Raw genomic sequence first — 21,567 nt, forward strand, 5'->3', positions numbered from 1 at the left:
GCGCACCAAGATGGCGGCGGCGGGGGGCGTGTGTGGTTATGGCTGCCTGCGGGTGATGTACAGGGGAACGAAGGTCAGGCTGCTTGTTTAAGGTGCTGTTGCTTCCTCATGCTTATCGCAGGTGCGATGTACAAGGGGTAGATCAAGCCGCTCGCTTAACAGTGTGACTGGGAGGCAAACAGACCCCACAACTCGTTAGGGTTGTAAAGCAGGTACGCTTTATTCAGCGCTGAGGCGCATGGGGAGCGCTCCTCCGAAGCATGCGCACCCTTCCTTTGACACTCAGTTTGTATTACCTATAATGATTACCTAAACATGAGATTGCTTCACACCTCATGCATATGCAAACCCGATTCTCATCTAGGATTATAATTAGTTTTCTGGCATTCGTCCCATTGGTGCGCCTGCGCAGTGCCTCCTGGTGGTGGTCGTTGGGGGTTGTGAGGATGAAGGCCTGTAGTTCCTCTTCATCAACGCGGGTAGCCTCTTGCTTTCACGCAGACTCAATAGGGTTTCGGCTCCTGTCCAAACCTCAGGTTCAGTACAAGCCGGTTTTATGCATATTAAAGCAGAAACTTGCAGAGTTTGGAAATTCTGTTACTCTATTTTTTTTTTTGTTCCTTTTCTTTCTAAGGATACTATTTGAACAAGAATGTCTTCAGCGTTAACTTATGAATCTTATCTACTACAATTCTGCCTAGCAGCTCTAACTCCTGCAATTCTGCTTCACCTTTCTAGCAACTTTGGCTCCTACAGTTCTGCTTCAGCCATCACAGCAACTGCTTAAGCAAGCAGGCACAATGTTAACCTTTTATTTCCTGGTATCAAGTAGGGGTCTTCAGGATGAAGTAAGCAGTCTTCCTCACAGTGTACTTTTCACCTTTGGCACAGCTGGACGCCCCAGCAATCACACAACCAGCTGTACCTGTAATTCTGATAACTATCAAAGATTTAAAACAGTGTGACCTGCCTGCCAAATCTATTGCAGGACGGGCAGACAAGATGGTTGGGAGGCTCTGTCTCTAAGCTAACTGGTAAGTAGAAGGACGGTGTGAAATAATTCACTCATGTTTAGTGCGGCCACTACATTCCACACACAACATAAACACTGTTCTCTTTCTACAACGTAAGTTAAGCTTTATGTTTCCCAGGCACCAGCTTTCCTTATATCAAGCCCCTCGTCTTTCTTTTACCTTTACAAATTCTTTTGCTTTGTGACTCTGTTTTGCTCAAGAGTTCTGGCCCTTTTTCACGTGTTGTCTAATCTTGTGTCCTGAGCGAGCTTTGTTTCTGTTAGTGTGAACTGCCACAGTTATATCCGCATAACCACACCTCTGACTTGTGAAAGCCAATACACTTAGGTGTTTATCACACTGCCTCACTCTATGGAATGGCAGCAGCGCTGGGCCCAGGCTCCCGCCCGAGGAGCACCGCATCCCAAGGAACAATCCCCCCCGCACCGAGGCCTCGTCCCCGCGGCTCCAGGGCCGGGGCCCGCAGCCTGGTCCAGTGGGGCAGGAGCTCTCCCTCCGCCCCATCTCAGCCTCCCCTGGCTCAGCTTGAGGCCCTTCTCTCCCGTTCCCGGGGCCGGGCTCTCCGGTGCCGCCGGGCAGCAGCGCTCAACATGGCGGCATCGGCGGAGCCAGCGCAGGCCGCGCCGGTGCGCGTGTGAGCGCCCGCAGTGCGCATGCGGGAGGGCCCCGACTCCTTCCCCTTCCCTTTCGCTTCCCTCCGGTGGCGCTCGGAGCCTGCCCGCCCCCGTCCCTCGGTGCCGCCCCCGTCCCTCGGTGCCGGTCCCCGCCGCTCCCCCGGTTCCGGCCCCGCTCCCCGCTCCCCAGGGGCCTGCGCCCGGCGGGGCCGCGCCGTCTCCATGGTAACGCGCGGAAGGGGCGGTGCGCGGCGAACCGGAAATGACGCGTGCGCGGCGCGGGGGCGGTGGAGCCATAGCCGCAGCCGCAGTCGCAGCCGGAGCCGGGCCGCAGCCGGAGCCATGTCCGCGGGCGGAGCAGCGCAGCGCGATGCCGGGGCCGCCGCCGGGTGAGGCCGCGCCGCGGGTCCCTCACAGCGCCCCCGGGCAGCAGCGGCGGCTCCGGGGCCCGGCCTGGAGCTGCCGCGGCCGCCGCTGAGGCCTCTGTGTTTTGCAGGCGCCGCAGTAAATGGGACCAGCCCGGCCCGGCCCCCGCCTTCCTCCTCCCGGGCACGGCGCCGCTGCCCGGGCGGCCCTTTCCCGGCGGCGGCGACGGCGGCTCCGCGGTGGCGGGGTCCGAGAGCTCCGCGGCGCCCTCGGGAGCGCTGGATGCGGCCGCGGCCGTGGCCGCCAAGATCAACGCGATGCTGATGGCCAAGGGGAAGCTGAAGCCGGCGCCCAGCACCGCAGACAAGGTGGGTGCGCGCAGCGGAGCGGGGGGACTAGGGGGGTGTCACGGCTGTGATGGGGAGACCTGCGGGCCTTGAGTGTCCGAGGAGCCCTCGGCGAGGTGGGAAAGGGTGGAGAGCGGCGAGGCCCGGCCTGGTTTGGGTTGAAGGGACCTTAAAGCTCATCCAGTCCCAAGTCCTGCCACGGGCAGGGACCCCTTCCACTGGAGCAGGGTGCTCCAAGCCCCTGTGTCCAACCTGGCCTTGAACACTGCCAGGGATGGGGCAGCCACAGCTCCTCTGGGCACCCTGTGCCAGCGCCTCAGCACCCTCACAGGGAAGAGCTTCTGCCTAATATTGAGCCTAAATCCCCCGTTTCAGTCTGAACCCGTCACACGTTCTCCTGTCACTCCAGTCTCTGACAAAGGTCCCTCTCCAGCATCCTTGTAGCCTTTTTCAGACACTGGCAGCTGCTCTGAGGTCTCCACGCAGCTTCTGCCATCTCTATGTCTCTGGCTTTTTCTTTCAGAGCACTTAGGTACTGGCACAGAATGTGGTGCCCTTGATTTAAACCAAAAACCGAGGGGGGAAAGTGTAGTCATGGTGTGGGCAAGTTCAGGTCTTGAACAAGAGCTCTGTGTTGAAGAGGAGTTGAAATATGAATCCCAGGTGTTCTTAGGCTCAGCTTTCTGCCCGAGCTGCCAGCTCGAGTGTGAGATGCCTTGGGTTTGGTTTGAGCAACTTTGCTGCTTGCTTCTACATCTGTTTTCTCTATTTATAGAGCAGAAGCAGCAGTTACTTATGGTACTCCAGTGTGCTGAAGGTAAAAGTGGTGGTTTGATTTAGGCACAAGGTTGTGAGAGGTAAATGAAGTAGTGGATGTGGTGTGCTTTCTGTTAATGTCTGTAAAGGTTCAACAGCTGAAACGGGAGAAGGGAAAGGATTTTCCCCTCTAGAGCACCAGGGCCCATGGTTGCATCGTTTTTCTCTGCTTTCTATCTATTTCTGGTCTTTTGCCACGGTTCTCTTTGAAGCTGCAGGCGCTGGGAAAAGGTCCAGCTACAAATAAAAGCAAAGATGACCTTGTGGTGGCAGAGGTGGAAATCAATGACGTGCCCCTCACGTGCAGGAACCTGCTGACGAGAGGACAGACTCAGGATGAGGTACGGGCAGGATCTACAGCTGCTTTGTTGGGCTCGGCAGCACGCTTGGGCCTCTTTGTAAGGCAAAAAGAGCTGCAATCGGCTACAGTTGGTGGTGGTTTCCTTTTTACCAAGCTCAGGGTTTTCTGAAGGCGCTTTATTTAGCGGTGTATTCACTACAGTATCATATAATGAGCTCAGGTAGCACAGTTGGTATCTTTTAGTGGGTCCCATCTCTTTTCTCACCACGTTACTAATGTGTCTGTTCCCTATAGATCCCAACAAAGCTTAAACACTTTGGGGTTTTGCTGTGCTTGCTTTCTTGGTGTTAAACTTGTCCCTGGCCTTTGCAATCATTTGTAGATAAGTCGCCTGAGCGGAGCGGCTGTATCGACCCGCGGGAGGTTCATGACAGCAGAAGAGAAAGCCAAAGTGGGACCAGGGTTTGTATTCCTCTTTGGGGGCTCAGTGGTGGGGCTGTAGGGTTGGTTTCTGTGGGCAGTGTCACCCTTGGGGGCCAGTCAATGGAGTATTGAGTGTTTGGAATGTGTTTGCCATTAGTGTAGTGCTAAGTGCATGGCTGTTCCCCCACCTACCTAATACTGAGAGATGAAACAAAGAGTGTCTGAAGTCCTTATGGAAGGCTTTCTGTCTGTAACATAAGTGTATGTATTAGATTGGCTCCGGTCTTGTGTGTTCCTTGGGAGCTTAGTGGCATATTTGACTATTTCCTTTCCAGAGATCGTCCTTTATATCTTCACGTCCAGGGCCAGACACGGGAGCTGGTTGACAGTAAGTACAAAATGAATCCTGCTCTTCCATCATTACTTGTGGGAAAGGGGGGAATTAAGGGCCTTTGTTATGGCCAGCATGGATTTGCACTGTAAATGTCTTGGTGTTGGTAACAGATGCTTGTTGCATCCTTTCTGAGCCAATCTGGAATGCTAATACTAGGTTTGGGTGGTCTGGACAGTTGACAAGGGCCAAAACAACTGAGTTCCCTGTTTTGTCAACTAGGAGCTGTTAACAGAATTAAAGAGATCATTACTAATGGAGTAGTGAAAGCAGCTACAGGCTCTAGTCCGACCTTCAACGGAGCTACAGTTACTGTCTACCACCAGCCAGCCCCTATTACTCAGTTGTCTCCAGCAGTTGGTCAGAAACCTCCATTCCAGTCAGGGGTGAGTAATGCACTGCTGTGACTGTCACTGGTGACACGATTTACCTGTCACAAAGTGTACAGTGTGTGTCCTGGAGGACTGATCGAGCTGAGCCTGAAGAGTGAGGCTCAGGGGACAGCAGCCTCCTAAAAGAAAAGGGATGGAGAGAGCAGTCCTGCTTACAGAAGAGCAAAGGGCTGACTGTGCCATCTGACACTCGCCTGTCACAGGAACAACATTTCTAGCCTTGTACTTAGAGTGAAATAATAAGCTTTTACTGTTCCATTTCCAGATGCATTATGTTCAGGACAAGTTATTTGTTGGATTGGAACATGCTGTACCTACGTTCAATGTGAAGGAGAAGGTGGAAGGGCCTGGTTGCTCCTATTTGCAGCACATTCAGATTGAAACGGGTGCCAAAGTCTTTCTTCGTGGCAAAGGCTCAGGTTGCATAGAGCCAGCATCGGGCAGAGAGGCTTTTGAACCCATGTACATTTACATCAGGTATGAGGGGTGTTTGGAAACAAACAGCAACAACGGAAGGAGCTCGCAGGAACACCGGTGCTGATGAGCTCTTCCTTTGTGTGTGTTTGCAGTCACCCAAAGCCAGAAGGTTTGGCAGCTGCTAAAAAGCTGTGTGAGAACCTATTGCAAACCGTGAGTAGCTCTTACAGAGCCTGTCACAGCCCCGGTGTGTGCCTGGCTGTTGCTGCTTTGTGTGCTCCCAGCCAAACTGCCCCTGTGTCCGGGCTTCCTAAGGGTGTTTTCCCTTCTGAGCACTGCTGAGTCTTTCTGTTAGCATTGGTAATGGAGCGTGGGCTGCAGAGCCTCTTCTGAAGAATAGATGGAAGCTTTTAGCTTCTTTGACTGAAGTGGTTTGTTTGCCACTCTGTTTCCTGTGCAGGATTATCCTGTGTGTTACAGGAGTCTGTCCCAGAGCCAGCAGGATGAGTGGGGTTTTGTTCTCAGTGTGTGTGTGTATGTGGATTATTGCTGTCCCTCTGCATGCTGTGTTCTGGAAGCAAAGCCCCCTTACAGCTGTGTGGTCAAATGCCTTTTGCCTGTGAAAGGTTAATACACTACATAGTGAATGGTTCTTGTCTAATCTCTGCCAATTCCTTGCAGGTGCATGCTGAGTACTCTCGGTTTGTGAACCAGATAACCACTGCAGTACCCCTAGCAGGTAAACCTCCACAATACTGAAGCGTTTGGAGTTGTGTTCTGCAGAGTTGTGCTTGCAGTTAGTTCTGTGGGAGTCTTGAACTTGCAGCCCTTCATTTTTGGCAGTGAAACGGGGTGTTTTGGTGACAGACTGAATTGAAGATGGTGTTTTCCCTCTAGGCTTCACACAGCCTGCCGCTATCAACAGCGTACCTTCCCAGCCCTCCTATTACCCTTCCAATGGCTACCAGTCTGGTTATCCTGTGGTTCCTCCTCCTCAACAACCAGTTCAGCCACCGTATGGGGTACCAGGCATAGTACCACCTGCAGTACCTTTGGCACCTGGAGTCTTAACAACGCTACCTACAGGAGTTCCGCCTGTGCCAACGCAGTATCCCATATCTCAAGTACAGCCTCCAGCCAGCACTGGCCAGGTACTGCCACAGTTCATCTTTTGCCCTGTAGTTGTCAGTTTATGAAGTTGTTTCTTTGCTAGCACGAAAATACTCGGAGTAGTTCCAGATGGAGAATTCCTGAGGGCTTTTGGATTTGTTCATGCTTTGCTGCTGTCTGAGCAATGACATTGTTGGATGGCTGCTTCAGCCTCTATTTTTCATAACCTGTGAACATAAAGAATATTTGCAGGGGGTGCTCACTCCCATAGGGAAGGTGTTACCACAGGCTTTGATGCAGCTCTGTGTAAGTACAATGGGCTGGAGCTACAGACAGTGATTAGTTTCTAGAAATGAAATACTTGTTTCCTCTTGAAGTTGTGAATTTCCTTCCAGTTTCTCTTCGGTTCTGCCTATTTGTGTGTTCTGCTCCTGTGTCTGAAAGGCTGCGTCTGATGTATGCTTCCTATGCCCATTATCAAATTTTCTTGTCTTTCATCTTCTGCACACCAGAGCCCACTGAGTGGTCCTTTCCTTCCTGCTGCCCCGGTTAAAACCACCCTGCCGACTGGTTCACAGCCCCAAGTCCAACCCCATCCCCAGGGTCAAAAGCGACGCTTCACTGAGGAGCTGCCAGATGAGAGGGAGTCAGGACTGCTGGGATACCAGGTGGAATAAAATCACCCATTTTACTTCATTCACCAAAGCAGAACTTGGCTGCAGAGGGATGATTTAGCACAGTTAATCTGGGAAGAGTCGTGCAAGGCCTTTGGCAGACGGCTGCGGTTGTTGCACAACCTCAAGACCACGCTTTGGTTTCTTTGAGTGGATGCACCGTGGTTAAACTGTGACTTGCTGATGCATTGGCACCTTGTTTTCATACCTCAGCCTTCCCTGAAGGCTGCTGGTGCATTCAGGTCAAAGAGATGCCCACAGTGTGTTTTTGCTTAGTTTAAAGGGAGATTCTTTGGGGTCTGGGGGGTCTTTTGCAGGCTTGTTTGAAGGGTGGGAGGGAACCGTGGTAGTAACTCCCAGATTTTCCCCATTTACCTTCCTTGCAGGTTGCACTTGAGAGGATTTCAAGCAGCCTGAGTTAAAAATAGTTATTTTTGTTTTAGAGAGCAGAGCAGTTGATTTTAGTTAAAGCAATTTTGAGTTCTTCAGGCTTGTATGTGAGAAAAGGGAGCTTCTGCAAATGCTCCTCAGGTCGTCCAGCCCTGCTCACATAAAACCTCTGCCTAGAGGCAGTAAGCACCTGGCTCTCTGTTAGCCCTACTATGACCATCTCCAGCAGAGTTGACTCTGTACAGTGCTCAGAATTAGCTGACCGAGGAGGGAATAAGTTATCCATGAACCAAGGCTACTGCTGAGGTGGAGCAGGCGATGAGGTGCCTTCCCTCGTACTTCTCAGGCGTGTTCCTTACTGCATTACCCTCAGTATCTTTAGGAGAAAGCCTCTTGTTGAACAGGGGTGGTTAGTGGTTCCTTCTGCTAGTTGGCAATATGCTCTGAAAAGTTGGCTTTCCTATCATTATCATTAAGGAGCTGGAGCTTATGTTGTAGTGGTAGATTTGCTAATGCCGTGTGTTTTTCTGCTCATAGCATGGACCCATTCATATGACTAATTTAGGTACAGGCTTCTCCAGTCAGAGTGAACTCGATGGAGCCGGGTCGAAGGCAGCAAGTTCCTCAGGAAAGGAGAGAGAGAGGGACAGGTGAGTGAGGGCAGGATGACATCCAGGTCTCTCCTGATCCTGATGGAAAGCCGAGGGGATCTGTGTTTCATGTTCTCTGCTGTGAAACAGCACCAGAGCATGGTTGGGGTTGGAAGGGACCTTGAAAGAGCATCTAGGCCACCCCCTCTCTTGTGGAAAGGGACATCTACTAGATGATGCTCCACGCAGCTCGGTGTCATTGGTACCCCTGTCTGGCATCGATGAAGATACTAAATAGTATTGCTCCCAGTATGGACCCTTGAGGGATACCACTTGTTTACTGGTTTCCACTTGGATGCTGAGCTGTTGACTGTAATTCTTCGGATGTGGCCATCCAGCCAATTCCTTACCCATTTAATAGCCCATCCATCAAATCCTCTCTGATTTAGAGCTAAGAATGTTGGGGTGACCATAGTGAAGCTTTACAGAACTCCAGGTAGGTGACATCAGTTGCTCTTCTCTTGTCCACTGACGCAGTCGCTCCATCTGAGAAGACCACTAGATTAGTCAGGCAATTAAAAGTTAAGGGTCAAGGACTGCCTCCTGAGCTTGTTTGCTGTTACCTTTGACTCTCTGCTTGCTTAAACCACAAGAACTAAGGGCCTGCATTGCTTTAAACAGGCAGTTGATGCCTCCGCCAGCTTTTCCTGTCACTGGGATGAAATCGGACTCTGAAGACAGAAATGGTGCGGGGTCTTTACCAGGCAACCATGGTGAGTGCAGTGAATGAGAGACACTTGTAAGTCAAGTTTCCTTTCCCATATGGGTTCACGCTGGTCTTAACGTGTTTAAAGCAGTGGGGCTTCTTTTTGGCTCTTTAGACTGTCTAGACGGAAAGCAGCTCATGCTGCACTGCTCTAAACCCACTGTGATTAAACACAGGATGCTTCTCTTAGAGCCTCAATAAATACCTGTATGGATGAGGAGAGTGTAATGGACTGAAGGACAGGTGTTTTTGACCCAGAGGCACACGATCTCCTAGGCTTGTTTTGTAACACGGATGTCCTGTGGCTTTACTTTGTGAACAGCTCTCTCTAGAGGCACTGTCGGTGGGAGTTGTGGTTCAGGTGTGTATGCACAGACACGAGCTGTGTCTGCAAAGGACACAAGTGCTCTCGGAGCTCATCCTCTCGTAGGGCTGGGTTTGCAGCTTGGTAAAACATGGCATCACTCGAACTCTTGGGGTCGGTTGGTGCCTGGCAGGCCTGCAGGTGCCTCACGTTAGGCCTCTTTAACGGCAGTTTCTCTGCAGTATTGCTCCCAGAGGTTGTCCTTCTGTGAGCTTGCTTTTGAGCTAAGGTCCTCCTTTTCTTGACGCGTTGATCTCTGTAACGGTGACGTTGCCATCGCTGACGCCCAGTTGCTAACTTGCCCTTTCTTGTGTGTTTCTTTCTTCTTTCTCTGTTCTCTTACATGGTTCTGATGGATCACATGTGCTGTTGCTGCTGGTGTTTCGTGTGGCCTTCGACCTTGGATGACCATTGGCCTTGTGACCTCAAAATGGTGTCCAACTAACGATTTACAATTAACGTCTTTTTTTATTAACTCGTTTTGGGGCATTTTTATCTCTTTTTGGTTTGATTTTTTTCCCTTCTCGGGGGCTGGGGGGGTGTGTGTTTTGTTTTCCCCTCCTAGATCATCAAGCAAAGAAGATGAAAACTGCAGAAAAGGGCTTTGGTTTAGTGGCATATGCTGGAGATTCATCAGATGAAGAGGAGGAACATGGGGGCCATAAAACCGCAAGTACCTTTTCACAGGGCTGGAGTTTGGGGTACCAGTACCCGTCCTCACAACAGCGAGCTAAGCAACAGATGCCATTTTGGATGGCACCGTAAGAGCTGCAGAGAAGAGTTTTCATTCATCTGGGTTTTTTTTCCCCCCCTTTAGCAATAATGCATGTATATTACAGCCTGAACTTTGCAAATACCCCTTGTTTTTACAGTTGCAGAAGTTAAAAGGTTCAGTGTTCCCCCCTTTGAAAGGGATCCATCGTTTTAAAATTCCTTATTTCTGCAGTGAATCTGTCCAATAAAACCCCACCATGAACTGCAGTAGTGGTGACAGGGCTAGGCCCTTGTGCAGCGGGGGAAGCGCTGTGAAGAGAAGAGAGGGAAGGCTCCCTTGTTCCAGGATCACTTAAAAAAAAGGGCCTGAGTCGGTCCCGCTGCCTTCACCCTCTGCCTGGTGCTTGTGTTGTATGGAGCGCTCCTGCGCTCGGCCTGGGTTTGCAGCCCTGTTTGAGCTGATGGTGACCACAGCTTCGGTGTTGGGACTCTGAGCCAGGGAAAGGAAGGCACAATCGCTGTGACGAAGCTGAGGAGCGGGGTTCTTCAACCTCTTCCTTTGTTTTACTTCTCGAGCATCTCCTGTAACTCGGCACTGGGGTTTGCTTCTTTTACTGCCCCACACCTCCTCCTTCCAGACGGATGGGGAGCACATGGGTTTGTCTCCATCTTCTCCCCTCCCTCCGGGCTTGGTCCCATGCCCGAGGCGCACAGGACTCCTGCTGAGAGCTTGGCTCCATCTCTTCCTTCATCCTCCACCCCTTGTGGCTCACGGTGGGCACCGTCCAGGACCCCTCCTGCCTTGACCCTGGGCCCAAGCTCTTGGCCTGGGGCTGGACATGAACTGGAACAGGCATTTGCGTGGCGGTGCAGAGCTCTCGGATGGGGAAGGGCCGTGGCGAGGTGATGCTCGGCGTCTGGAACGGGACAAACGGCCTTGAACCGGGGCTGCGTGGTGCTGCCGTGCCCCGGGGGCCGCGCTTGGACACCCCCGGCCTCCCCCCCGTGCTGTAAATACCCGGACCCCCCTTTTGTGGCCATTAAAAGTGCAAAGAGCCCGGGTCTGGCCGCTCGCTGGGGTGCGGGTCCCTCCGGGGAGCAGAACGCGAAGGGAGCGGCGGCGCCAGCGCGCTTGCGCTGACCCCTCCGGGCCGCCGTCCAGCGCCGCCCCTCGGCGCGGCTCTGGCGGTGAAGGAGCCGCCGCCATTTTGGTGCCGCCGCCGCCGCCTGAGGTGGAGGAGCCGGCGGAGGCTGAGGAGAGCCGCGGGGGCAGCGGCCGCCGTTCGCGATCGTTCTGTCCGCCGCGACGCTGAGGAGATGGAGCCCGGAGCGCGGCCGGGCTGCGGCGCCGCGCCGGGGCAGTCCCGCGAGTACAAGCTGGTGATGCTGGGCGCCGGTGGTGTCGGCAAGAGCGGTGCGTGCGCGCCGGGGCCCGCGGGAGGATGGCTCCTGACGGCCGTGTCCGGATGCTCGGGGCGGGGGGGGGGACGGACGTGGACGGGACGGAGCCATCGCGCTCCGGTGCCCGGCGTCTCTCGGCTTGCAGCGAGCGGGGCTCTGGTTCCGCTGCCGGGGGAGGAGCGGGCTGAGGCCCGGTAAGGGCTGGATGCTGGGGCCGCTGGTGCTGCCCAGCCCGTGCCATTGCGCCTCTGGCTTTCGTTTGTAGCCATGACCATGCAGTTCATCAGCCACCGCTTCCCGGAGGACCACGATCCCACCATCGGTAAGGAAAGGCTCTCTGTGCCCTCCAGGTGAAGCTCTTGGGGGGGCCCTTGCTTGCAAGCACTCGGTTGAAAGCGAGCTGTGCGTTGGGCTGTGAAGTTGGGGACCAAAGTCCTTTGGGTTTCTCACTTAAAGCTATGAGGAGTCCTGAGGCTGCTGGGGGGCCCGGCACAGACCCAGGCTGAGGTTTAGCTCCTCACTGCTTTCCCTTTCCCATAGAGTCAGGCCATTCGCTGTCTGTGTTGGCAGGAAAGGGCTGGAAACCCGCGGGGGTCAGTGCGAGCTCCCTGTAAACCCACTCCCCATGGTGGGGAGCAGCTCCCTGCTAGGAGCCTGTCAGCCCCAGTTGTGTCCTGTGATTTAGAGACGGAGAGGGAGGGAAGCACCCGACAGCTTCCTCTGCCACTGCAGGACCTCTGCAGCATCCCAAAGGAACCTCTTCCACCAGGGCAAAGGGAAAGTGGGAACAGCAGCAGCCTCGGAGGAACACAGCATTCATTCATCAGCTTCCAAGGGAGCAGCAGCTGGGGGGGGGGGGGGGGCAGCTCTTCCTCACATTCCGGGTGTGTTCTGCCTTTGGGAGAAGGGCAAGGCCCTTCCTCTGTGCTGTGAACTGAAGGGAGGTTGTGGAGCGGAGTCTGAAAGAGCAGGGCCAGCGCTGGGACTTAAGCAAGCGTGCGGGAGGACCTTAAATCCCATCGTTCGGTGTTAAACTTTGAGACCTGAGAGCCCCTGAGTGTTGCACTTGTGGCCAACCTTGTTCTTTCCCTTGTGCTGTGGATTCACAGAGGATGCTTATAAGATACGGATACGCATTGATGACGAACCTGCCAATCTGGATATCCTGGACACAGCAGGACAGGTATGGCAATAAAGAATATTAGGAGGATGTTAAGTGTCCAATGGTCAGGCATGGAGACAGCAACCCTGGAGCAGTATCCATGTCTTTGCTTTTTGAGCTTTCCTAAGCCTTGTGTTGCTCACAGCATCTGTATCGCACAGTCTGTATTTAGGCACCTCAGGAGGGTGCTCTGCTTCCAGGCAGTGCTTTCTCTGCTGCAGTGTTCTGTTCATGAACAACAAGCAATAGGTCCTGGTGATAAATGGCATGTTGGGGTGATGTCTAGCGAGGACACTTGGTGTTAATCCCAGCATGTGCTGCCTTGTCCTGCAGTAATGGGACATTAGAATGGGTTGGGTTGGAAGGAACCTTAAAGCTCATCCAGTTCCAACCCAGACCCCTTCCACTGGAGCAGGGTGCTCCAAGCCCCTCTGTCCAGCCTGGCCTTGAACACTGCCAGGGATGGGGCAGCCACAGCTTCTCTGTGCCGGGGCCTCTTCCCCAGCTGACAGTGCTCACACTGCTGCTGTGCACGTGGGGTCCGTGGTGAGCAGCTCAAAAAGCGCTGGTGCAGCTGCAGCGTCCTCATCTCTTTGCAGGCAGAGTTCACGGCCATGAGGGACCAGTACATGAGGGCTGGGGAGGGCTTCATCATCTGCTACTCCATCACGGACCGGCGCAGCTTCCACGAGGTGCGCGAGTTCAAGCAGCTCATCTACCGCGTGCGCCGCACCGACGACACCCCCGTGGTGCTGGTGGGCAACAAGTCCGACCTCACGCAGCTGCGGCAGGTAAACGGCCCCCACCAGGCCCGGCCTGCAGGCTCCTCCTGGTGGGAAGCGCAGGAAGGCAAAGGGCTCCCTCTGAACCCATCACCCCTTGTCCTGCCCCACAGCCCCTGGGGAAGGCCCCTCTCCAGCATCCTTGTAGCCCCCTTTGGACACTGGAAGCTGCTCTGAGGTCTCCCTGCAGCTTCTCGTCTCCACTTTGCAAAGTGGCTTTGTTGTTCATGAATGTGCAGAGGGTTCCTTGCAGTTGGCTGCGTTGCTGCAGAAGTGAGGAGTGAAAGTGAAAGAAAAACAGGTTTTCAGAGAAAGACGTAGGAAGCCGTGGCCCTGAGCTGTCGTGGGGCAGGGAAGCTGCATACGCAGCTCCAGAGCAGGCAGAACAAGAGGAGTAAACCTGGTACCAGCACCAGTGTGGCAGCAGGGCCAGGGCAGGGATTGTGGTGAGGCTGCACCTTGAATCCTGTGTTCAGCTCTGGGCCCTCACTGCAAGAGAGACCTTGAGGTGCTGGAGCAGGGCCATAGGAGGGCAATGGAGCTGGAGCAGGGCCTGGAGCACAAGTGATGGGGAACGGCTGAGGGACCTGGGGGGTTCAGATGGAGAAGAGAAGGCTCAGGGGGACCTGATCGCTCCCTCCAAGTGCCTGACAGGAGGATGGAGCCAGGAGGAGCTGGGCTCTGCTCCCAAGGAACAAGGGATGGGACGCGAGGAAACGGCCTCAAGCTGCACCAGGGCAAGTTTAGATGGAGCTGAGGAACAATTCCTGCCCCACTGGACCAGGCTGCCCAGGGCAGGGCTGCAGTCACCGGCCCTGCAAGTGTTCACACACTGTGGAGAGGAGGCCTCAGTGCCATGGGGCAGTGGTGGCCTGGGCAGTGCTGGGGTAAGGGTTGGCCTGGATGAGCTGGAAGCTCTTTCCCGACCCCTTTGATTCCATGCTTCTGGCTTTGCCTTTCCTGACGGGTGGGGTTTCTATTGCAGGTCTCTAAAGAAGAAGGCTCATCTTTAGCTCGAGAGTTCAACTGCCCCTTCTTTGAGACGTCGGCCGCGTTCCGCTACTACATCGACGACGTGTTCCATGCCCTGGTGCGGGAGATCCGCAGGAAGGAGAAGGAAGCAGTGATGGCCATGGAGAAGAAATCCAAACCCAAAAGCAGCGTGTGGAAAAGGCTCAAGTCCCCCTTTCGAAGGAAGAAGGATTCAGTCACTTGAACAGAGAGGATTCCTCTGCCCATAGAACAAAACCTGGGAACAGCCGTTTGTAACCAAAGCAGTTTAGTGACAACGTTTTGGTGGTGTCTTAAACCTGAACGGACTTCTGTGAGGGAAGACCTGACTTTTACCAGTCCTTGTTTAGACTGATGCTCCCTTCATTTCGGACATTCCACTTCAGACCAGTAGCAGCTGTCCCGTTGTTTGTTGTCGGCTGTGGACTGGATCCAGCAACTGTTGCTTGTAGGTTGGTTACGGATGCTGCAGGTCTGTGGCCCTGCGCTTGGGAACGTCTCTCTTCGCGGCGTGCTGGCAGCTGAATTGTGTTAGGATATTGCTGAAGTTCTCCCCAGCTTACCTTCATGAAGCTTCTGTTCTCGTGGTTTGCACAAGCAGATGTTGCTGCTCTCGGGAGCAGTGACCCACATCCCACGGGGGGGCTTGTTGAGGTCGTGGTGAGGAGTAGTTTACACCGTGTTCGTCGTGGCCAGCAGCCCTGGCTGCATGTGGGTACCACTGCCAGGAGCTGTGCTGGAGTTCTGGTGTTCTCATGTCACTGATTTCCTTCCAGCACCAGTGTGGAAGTGGTGAGTTCCTAGCGGAGGTGGAGGTGGGCTTCAAACCAAGTCAGAAGCAGCAAATCCTGGTTCCTATGGCAGCTGTAACTTGGCAACAGGCGTGGAGAGGGAACAGTTTTGTGCTGTCCCCAGCATTTACTGGGTGCCACAGCGTGTGTCATGTCACGATGCTGCAGGAGCTACAGCTTTGGGTTCTCTGACTTGCTTGTTGAAAGCCATAGCTGTGGGGGGGGGTGGCTTATTTATTTCCACTCTGGTTCATGTTCCTGTCCTAAAGGAGCCAGGAGCTTTGGGAAGTAGAAGCCTCCAACGTAGCAATTCCAGATCATTTCCAGTGATAACTCCTTTGTAGACAAAACGCCTGATCCTGAGGAATCTGGGCCTAAAATTAACACCCCCAATGCTGGTAAGATGCTTCCAGTGCAGTCTTAAAAGTGGAATTGCTGATGCAGTGGAAGGAAGGGATCAGCTGGGCGCAGTGGAAGGAAGGGATCAGCTGGGCGCAGTGGAAGGAAGGGATCAGCTGGGCGCAGTGGAAGGAAGGGATCAGCTGGGCGCAGTGGAAGGAAGGGATCAGCTGGGCGCAGTGGAAGGAAGGGATCAGCTGGGCGCAGTGGAAGGAAGGGATCAGCTGGGCGCAGTGGAAGGAAGGGATCAGCTGGGCGCAGTGGAAGGAAGGGATCAGCTGGGCGCAGTGGAAGGAACGGATCAGTTGGGCGCAGTGGAAGGGATCAGCTGGGTGCAGTGGAAGGAAGGGATCAGCTGGGTGCAGTGGAAGGAAGGGATCAGTTGGGCGCAGTGACAGTCCCTGAAGGGTCACATCCTGACCTTCCATGTGCAGGTGGCACAGGGACAGGCTTTCTTACACTCAGTAAAGAAAGATCTGGTTAAAGTGCTGCTGACGCTCTCCATACGTAGACTCGTTCTGTGCTTTGGAGCTGATTGACACCCATGTCAGCTGTGGAGTTAAATCCAGCAGAGACACGATGTCTGGTGCTCCCCTTGGGTTTAATAACAGCACAAACCATAGCTGGGTAACTCAGATGTGGCTAAACCAGGTTTCCTGGAGAACAAAGTGCCTGGAATCTTTCTGTTTCAGAGGGAAAGAGCTTTGTGGGCTGAGTGTAGGAGAGCTTCCATCATTCTCTGGTCATCTGTGCCAGTCGCTGTTAATCTTGTTCCGAAGCCAACTCTAACATCAGTCTGAGCGTGCTGCCTGTGAGGGTGCAGCCAGACCTGAAACCTCCTCTGTAACAGCATTAGTACAAGGAGCAAGGAGAGCAAATGCCTGAACCTCAGCTGCTTTTCTTGCTGAAGTCCTTATTGCTCAAGGTGTGACTGCAAGTTCCGTGCCTCTTCTCGGGGTGGGATTGCAAAGCAAGCCCAGCCTCAGGGAAGGCATTTGGAGGAGGGTTGCATGGCTCTGAGCTGAGCCGTTCCATTGGATCTTGTTTCTCTTTGCCAGTGTCTCTCCGCTGGTTCCAGTCCCACGCTTGGAAGGGCTGAGGATGATTCCCATTGGTGAGAACTTGGGACGTCAGCCCCCGTGTCCAGTTGTGTGCATCCTCTCAGTAGTCGCTGCTTTAGGACCCAGATCCCTCCTCCTCGGTCCCTCGTGGGTTAAAGGCTCTTTGTAACTCAGCCAAAAGGCTTCGAGGAGGAGGCAACAGCAAAGCTGCTGCTGTCAAGGGAGAGGCAGAGCAGGGCCTGCTGCTGCTGCCACGTTCTCCCTCTGCTTCTCCTTGATAACACAAAGCGTGGCTCAGGCCCTGCAGGCAGGGTCGGGCTGTGCCTACAGGGCACCCGTGGGCAGCCCTGGAAGCTCTTTGGGCCCCTCTCCTCCGTTCAGTAACCGATGTGTGTGTGCCCCTTGGGATGCCTTCAGTGCAAGGGGAGCGTTCACGGGCGCCGGTGGGAGCCTGCTGGGTGCAGTCGCTCCACGGGAGGAGCAGCGAGCGCTTTGCTTTTACACAGCGTTACTCAAAAGGGGTTTAGTTTTGACAGCTGTGAATTTGTACATGGAATTCCGGGTTCATTTGACACAATATAGCATTTGGAATACACAGAATTCCTGGTTCATTTGTCACAATATAGCATTTGGAATGCACACAATTCCTGGTTTATTTGACACAGTCTATCATTTGGAATACACAGAATTCCTGGTTGATTTGTCACAATATAGCATTTGGAATGCACACAATTCCTGGTTTATTTGACACAATATAGCATTTGGAATACACAGAATTCCTGGTTGATTTGTCACAATATAGCATTTAGAATGCACAGAATTCCTGGTTCATTTGACACAATATAGCATTTGGAATACACAGAATTCCTGGTTCATTTGACACAATATAGCATTTGGAATGCACAGAATTCCGGGTTCATTTGACACAATATAGCATTTGGAATACACAGAATTCCTGGTTCATTTGACACAATATAGCATTTGGAATACACAGAATTCCTGGTTCATTTGACACAATATAGCATTTGGAATACACAGAATTCCTGGTTGATTTGTCACAATATAGCATTTGGAATGCACAGAATTCCTGGTTCATTTGACACAATATAGCATTTGGAATGCACAGAATTCCGGGTTCATTTGACACAATATAGCATTTGGAATACACAGAATTCCTGGTTCATTTGACACTATATAGCATTTGGAATACAAACCCTTGCAGCTGATGTTTCCTCTCGGGGGCCCAGCGGGATGGGTTGGAGCTGCTCAGCCTCGGAGCGCCGCCGGGGGAAAAGCTCATGTTGTGCTTGGGAATTGTGCTGGGAAGTCCGTGTCTGGCTCCAAGCAGGAGTTGGTGCAGCTGAGGGACCGGGGGGTGGGGGTTTAGTGTGAAGGGAAGGCTCGGGGGGGACCTCAGGGCTCCCTACAGCTGCCTGGCAGGAGGATGGAGCCAGGAGGCGGCAGCTGTTCCCGTGCATCCCATTGCCCTGGCAACGCGGCGGCTCCCAAGGGAACTGGTTGAGGTGCAGGAGGAGGAGAGACCCAATTGTGTTGGAAAGGGGCTTAAAGGTCCTGCGGGAGGTGGGAAGGGAGCAGCCCCCGTGCTCTGCCCAGACCCGCTCCTCCCTTCAGCCCCTTTCTCTTTGCTTCCCTGTTTGCCTTTTTCTCATGCAAATCCCTTCCTTGCTGTTGCAGCTGCAGGGAGGAACCTGAGGGGCCTTGGTTAGAGCCCAGAGGAGGGATTTCCTTCCCCGTCCTGCCCAGTGAGTACAAACCAGGCCTTGAGGGGGCTCTGACAACCGTGGGCATCGCCGGGCACCGGCTCGGAACGCGAGCACGGGGCTGGCGCATCAGAGCCTGCAGGACCTCGAGGCCTTCTGCTGCTCCGGTGGGCTCAGCATCCTGGCAGCGCCGCGATGGGGATGTGCTGGAGCAGAACCACATCCCCTCTCCTGGGGGGGTGCGAGGCATCGCTCCCTAAAGCTCGGCCTTGGACCTCTCTGGTTCCTTAAGCTTGGACCTGAGGCTCCTTTTGAGCCACCCAAAGCGACACCGAACCCCCCCCCAGTGCATGGGAGCTGCCGGGGAAGGGAGCGCTGGGCTCGGGGTTGCTGGGAGACGGCTCCCGGCTCTGCGGGATCCGGCATTACCGAAGCCGTGGCTTCGTGCCCGGCGATGTTGTTCTGTGCCAGGAGCTGCAGGGAACAAGTGACGGGAGCCAGATCCCTGCTCGCGAGAGGCTGGAGCCTCCTGCCCGGAGCATCCCCACTGCCAGGCTCCAGGGATGCCTCTCGGTTCCCACTGTTGGATCCCGCTCATCCCAGCTCCTCTTTTTCACCCATTCCTGCCACATCACGGCAAATGGGAATGCTGTGAGGTCACGGAGAGGGTTTGGATGCGCCAACCCTTCAGTATGGGTGTGAGGCCTCATTTGCTGGGGTTGTGTCCTGGTCCTTCAGCTCTTGGCCTGGGAATTGTCAGAGCAGAAACTCCCGCCTGTGGAACCAGTGCTTACATTCATAGAACCATGGAATGGGTTGGGATGAAGGGACCTTAGAGCTCCTCCAGTCCCAACCCTTGCCCCAGGCAGGGAACCCTTCCACGGGAGCAGAGTGCTCCAAGCCCCTGTGTCCAACCTGGCCTTGGGCCCTTCCAGCTCTCATCCCGTCCATGTTGCCTACATCAATCAGGGCACAGGCAGCAGCTAAAGTGATTCCAGCTTTATTTGCATGCTCTGTGTGCGATAACAAATCCAAGAGGCAAGCTTGTGTTACAGCGTGGAGCAGCTCAAGGAATGGATCAGCTCATGGCGTGGATCAACTCAAGGCATGGATCAGTTCATGGCATGGATCAGTTCACACATGGATCAGCTCACACATGGAGCAGCTCACGGCATGGATCAGCTCACACATGGAGCAGCTCATGGCATGGATCAGCTCACACATGGACCAGCTCACGACATGGACCAGCTCATGGCATGGATCAGCTCACACATGGATCAGCTCACACATGGAGCAGCTCATGGCATGGATCAGCTCACACATGGATCAGCTCACACATGGACCAGCTCACGACATGGACCAGCTCATGGCATGGATCAGCTCACACATGGACCAGCTCATGGCATGGATCAGCTCATGGCATGGATCAGCTCACACATGGACCAGCTCACGACATGGACCAGCTCACGGCATGGATCAGCTCACACATGGATCAGCTCACACATGGACCAGCTCATGGCATGGATCAGCTCACACATGGATCAGCTCACACATGGATCAGCTCACTCACAGGGCCCCTCACTCACGGAGCCCCTTACTCATGGAGCAGCTCACTCACAGACCACCTCACCCATGATGCACTTTCACACATGCCCAGATAGGTTGTTTTTTTCTCCTTTTATTTTTCTTTTTTTTCACACAAAGTTGTCATTTTCCAGGTTAATTTGCCACGAGGAGACACGAGAAGGTAAAGACCAACCACAGCGGGGGATGTACAGCGAGTTCCTGTCGCTTCCTGTCTACGCGAGGCTTTCAAAACAGGGAGATCTGCACCTCTTCGGTTTCCTCCTGTTGCAGAGGGGCCGGGGCTGCTCCTGCCTGCCCGAGAGCCTGCGCCTCTTCACCCTGAGCACGTTTCCTTGCCACCAAGTTCCGCTTTTCCTTTGCAGCTCCGGGCATCTCGAGGAGATCCCTGGGGCTGAAGCACGCTCCGGAGGGGATGGAGGGAGCGTCCCGGCGGTGCCGGGGCCTCCTCATCCCGACGGCGGGAGCGGCGCCGGGAAGCGCGTTCCCAGGAAGTCCTGACCGTCGCTACCCTGCAGCAAGGCCATCGCTTAGTGCAAAACCTAGGAGGGAGCTAGAGCGGCCCCGGGTCCATGGGAGCCTCGGCTGCGCTCGGAGCCCTCCGACAGCGTGAGCTCGAGAAGCATTGAAGACAAAACCTCCAAGCCCGGGCAGGAATCCCTGGGTGGGATCCAATCCGGCAGGAATGAAGCCCCCTCTGCCCATGCACAGGGAGCCGCAGGCTCAGGGCAGCGCCTGCTGCTGCAGAGACTCTGCCTGGAAGCAAGTTCCAAGGGGAGAGAAGATCCGGCTTTCCAGAAGGAAGGAAGAGATGCCAAAGTACTGCCAGCTCCCAGCGTGCTGCCTGGGCCCCCCCCTGCTGCTTTATGTGGCCCGCTCCATCGTTCCACCTTCATTAGGAGGAAGGGGAAGGATCATTTTCCAACAGGGCTCTAAACATCAGGAGCCAAGGCCTGTGAGCAGTGCAATGAGCTCCAAACGTCACCGACAGGATCCAGTATGGAAGCAACTGAAGGCCACCGAAAGCCCCTTTGCGAGCTCCCTTCTGCTTCAGATCCCATCGCTGGATCCAGCCTGGCTCTGGTTCTGCTCCAGCCAAGGACGTGCTGGCAGTCACCACCCCTGCGCCTTGCCTGGCTCCAGCGGGCTCGGAAGCCAAGCGAAGCGACTTGGCCAGGATGCTGCTGCTTGGTGTCTTTGACACCAGCTCCAATGGGACTTGTGGAGCCTGAGGAACTCCTGAGCAGGCAGGGTCAAGAGCCCGAGGGCTCCAGGTCTTCACACCCCCGAGGTCATGGAAACCTATGGGAAGTCTGAGTCGTTCACAACTGAACAAGTGCCTTGAGCCAGGCTCTGCCCTGGGCTACCTCCCTTGGGAGCTGGCTCCACATCATCTCTGATGCAAACTGCACCGAAGGAAGCTTTGTGCTCCTTTCCTGCACACCCCCTTTCCTCTCAGCTGCACTGCAACAGAACTGAGCTGTGGGATCCCACCTTTATCGTTCACAAGGATCAGCAGGAGGTCCCTGACCCATCACTCATCACTTTGTGTTCTCGGGCCCTTCACAGAATGGGCTGGGTTGGAAAGGGCCCTCAGACCACCCAAAGTGATGCCTTTGGTGGGCTGTGAATTGTAGATGGAAATCTCAGAGCCCCACATCAAGTACGTGGCAGTGGCAAGGGTTCCAGGGCCTGACAAGAGAACTTTGCTCCCGAAGGAAAGGGCCATTTCCCTGCGGCTTCCCTTTACGCAGTGCAGAATTCCCAGCCACCTTTACATGGAACTGTGGTTGGTGCTCCCGAGCCAGCAAAGAACAGAACTGCAAGAACCAATGGGCAGGCAAACGGACAAGAAACTCGAGGTTAAACTCTGGGAGAAGCCTACTAAAGACAGGCCAATCTCGGTGAATACCAGCAAAGACAGTTCGGCACAAACACAACTTCCA

At 54.3% G+C, this 21,567-nt stretch overlaps 2 protein-coding genes and 1 non-coding gene across 6 annotated transcripts; all 3 read left to right on the top strand.

Annotated features, from left to right (window-relative positions):
- The first annotated feature begins 1,969 nt into the window (after positions 1–1,969).
- On the top strand, positions 1,970–9,974 carry KHDC4 (KH domain containing 4, pre-mRNA splicing factor). Of its 4 annotated transcripts, none has more exons than XR_009747610.1 (14): positions 1,970–2,037; positions 2,145–2,382; positions 3,390–3,518; positions 3,861–3,940; positions 4,237–4,289; positions 4,515–4,678; positions 4,950–5,161; positions 5,254–5,314; positions 5,783–5,840; positions 5,999–6,252; positions 6,724–6,879; positions 7,841–7,925; positions 8,547–8,638; positions 9,561–9,617. XR_009747610.1 is itself a non-coding variant. In XM_061477962.1 (14 exons), the coding sequence occupies exons 1-14, from the start codon at positions 1,991–1,993 to the stop codon at positions 9,758–9,760; spliced, it is 1,857 nt and encodes a 618-aa protein (XP_061333946.1). In that variant the 5' UTR covers positions 1,970–1,990; the 3' UTR covers positions 9,761–9,974. The 4 variants fall into 4 exon arrangements, 3 of the variants coding, with proteins under 3 accessions (XP_061333946.1, XP_061333947.1, XP_061333948.1); XM_061477962.1 differs by having other exon boundaries at positions 7,813–7,925; positions 9,561–9,974; XM_061477963.1 differs by having other exon boundaries at positions 3,396–3,518; positions 7,813–7,925; positions 9,561–9,974.
- LOC133282010 (small Cajal body-specific RNA 4) lies at positions 4,748–4,876 on the top strand. Its single transcript, XR_009747613.1, has one exon. It is a non-coding gene; the product is annotated as a small Cajal body-specific RNA 4 (non-coding RNA).
- A 1,041-nt stretch (positions 9,975–11,015) lies between the features above and the next one.
- RIT1 (Ras like without CAAX 1) lies at positions 11,016–14,458 on the top strand. Its single transcript, XM_061477965.1, has 5 exons — positions 11,016–11,123; positions 11,376–11,432; positions 12,220–12,293; positions 12,872–13,063; positions 14,040–14,458. Exons 1-5 carry the CDS (start codon positions 11,027–11,029, stop codon positions 14,268–14,270), a joined length of 651 nt encoding a protein of 216 aa, XP_061333949.1. The 5' UTR covers positions 11,016–11,026; the 3' UTR covers positions 14,271–14,458.
- The last annotated feature ends 7,109 nt before the right edge of the window (positions 14,459–21,567 follow it).

This window comes from Pezoporus flaviventris, unplaced genomic scaffold, assembly GCF_033815535.1.
Source record: "Pezoporus flaviventris isolate CSIRO_AGI_PZ_B2104156 unplaced genomic scaffold, CSIRO_AGI_Pfla_v1 ptg000112l, whole genome shotgun sequence".
Lineage (NCBI taxonomy): Eukaryota > Metazoa > Chordata > Aves > Psittaciformes > Psittacidae > Pezoporus > Pezoporus flaviventris.

Bases quoted from the DNA above. Each gene is read 5' to 3' on its own strand.
- KHDC4 (XM_061477962.1), top strand. From the start codon at position 1,991: ATGTCCGCGGGCGGAGCAGCGCAGCGCGATGCCGGGGCCGCCGCCGG. The intron at 3,941-4,236 runs GTTTGTATTCCT...TTTCCTTTCCAG, and splicing joins AAAGCCAAAGTGGGACCAGG to AGATCGTCCTTTATATCTTC. The intron at 7,926-8,546 runs GTGAGTGAGGGC...TGCTTTAAACAG, and splicing joins AAGGAGAGAGAGAGGGACAG to GCAGTTGATGCCTCCGCCAG.
- RIT1 (XM_061477965.1), top strand. From the start codon at position 11,027: ATGGAGCCCGGAGCGCGGCCGGGCTGCGGCGCCGCGCCGGGGCAGTCC. The intron at 11,124-11,375 runs GTGCGTGCGCGC...TTTCGTTTGTAG, and splicing joins CGGTGGTGTCGGCAAGAGCG to CCATGACCATGCAGTTCATC. The intron at 11,433-12,219 runs GTAAGGAAAGGC...GTGGATTCACAG, and splicing joins GGACCACGATCCCACCATCG to AGGATGCTTATAAGATACGG.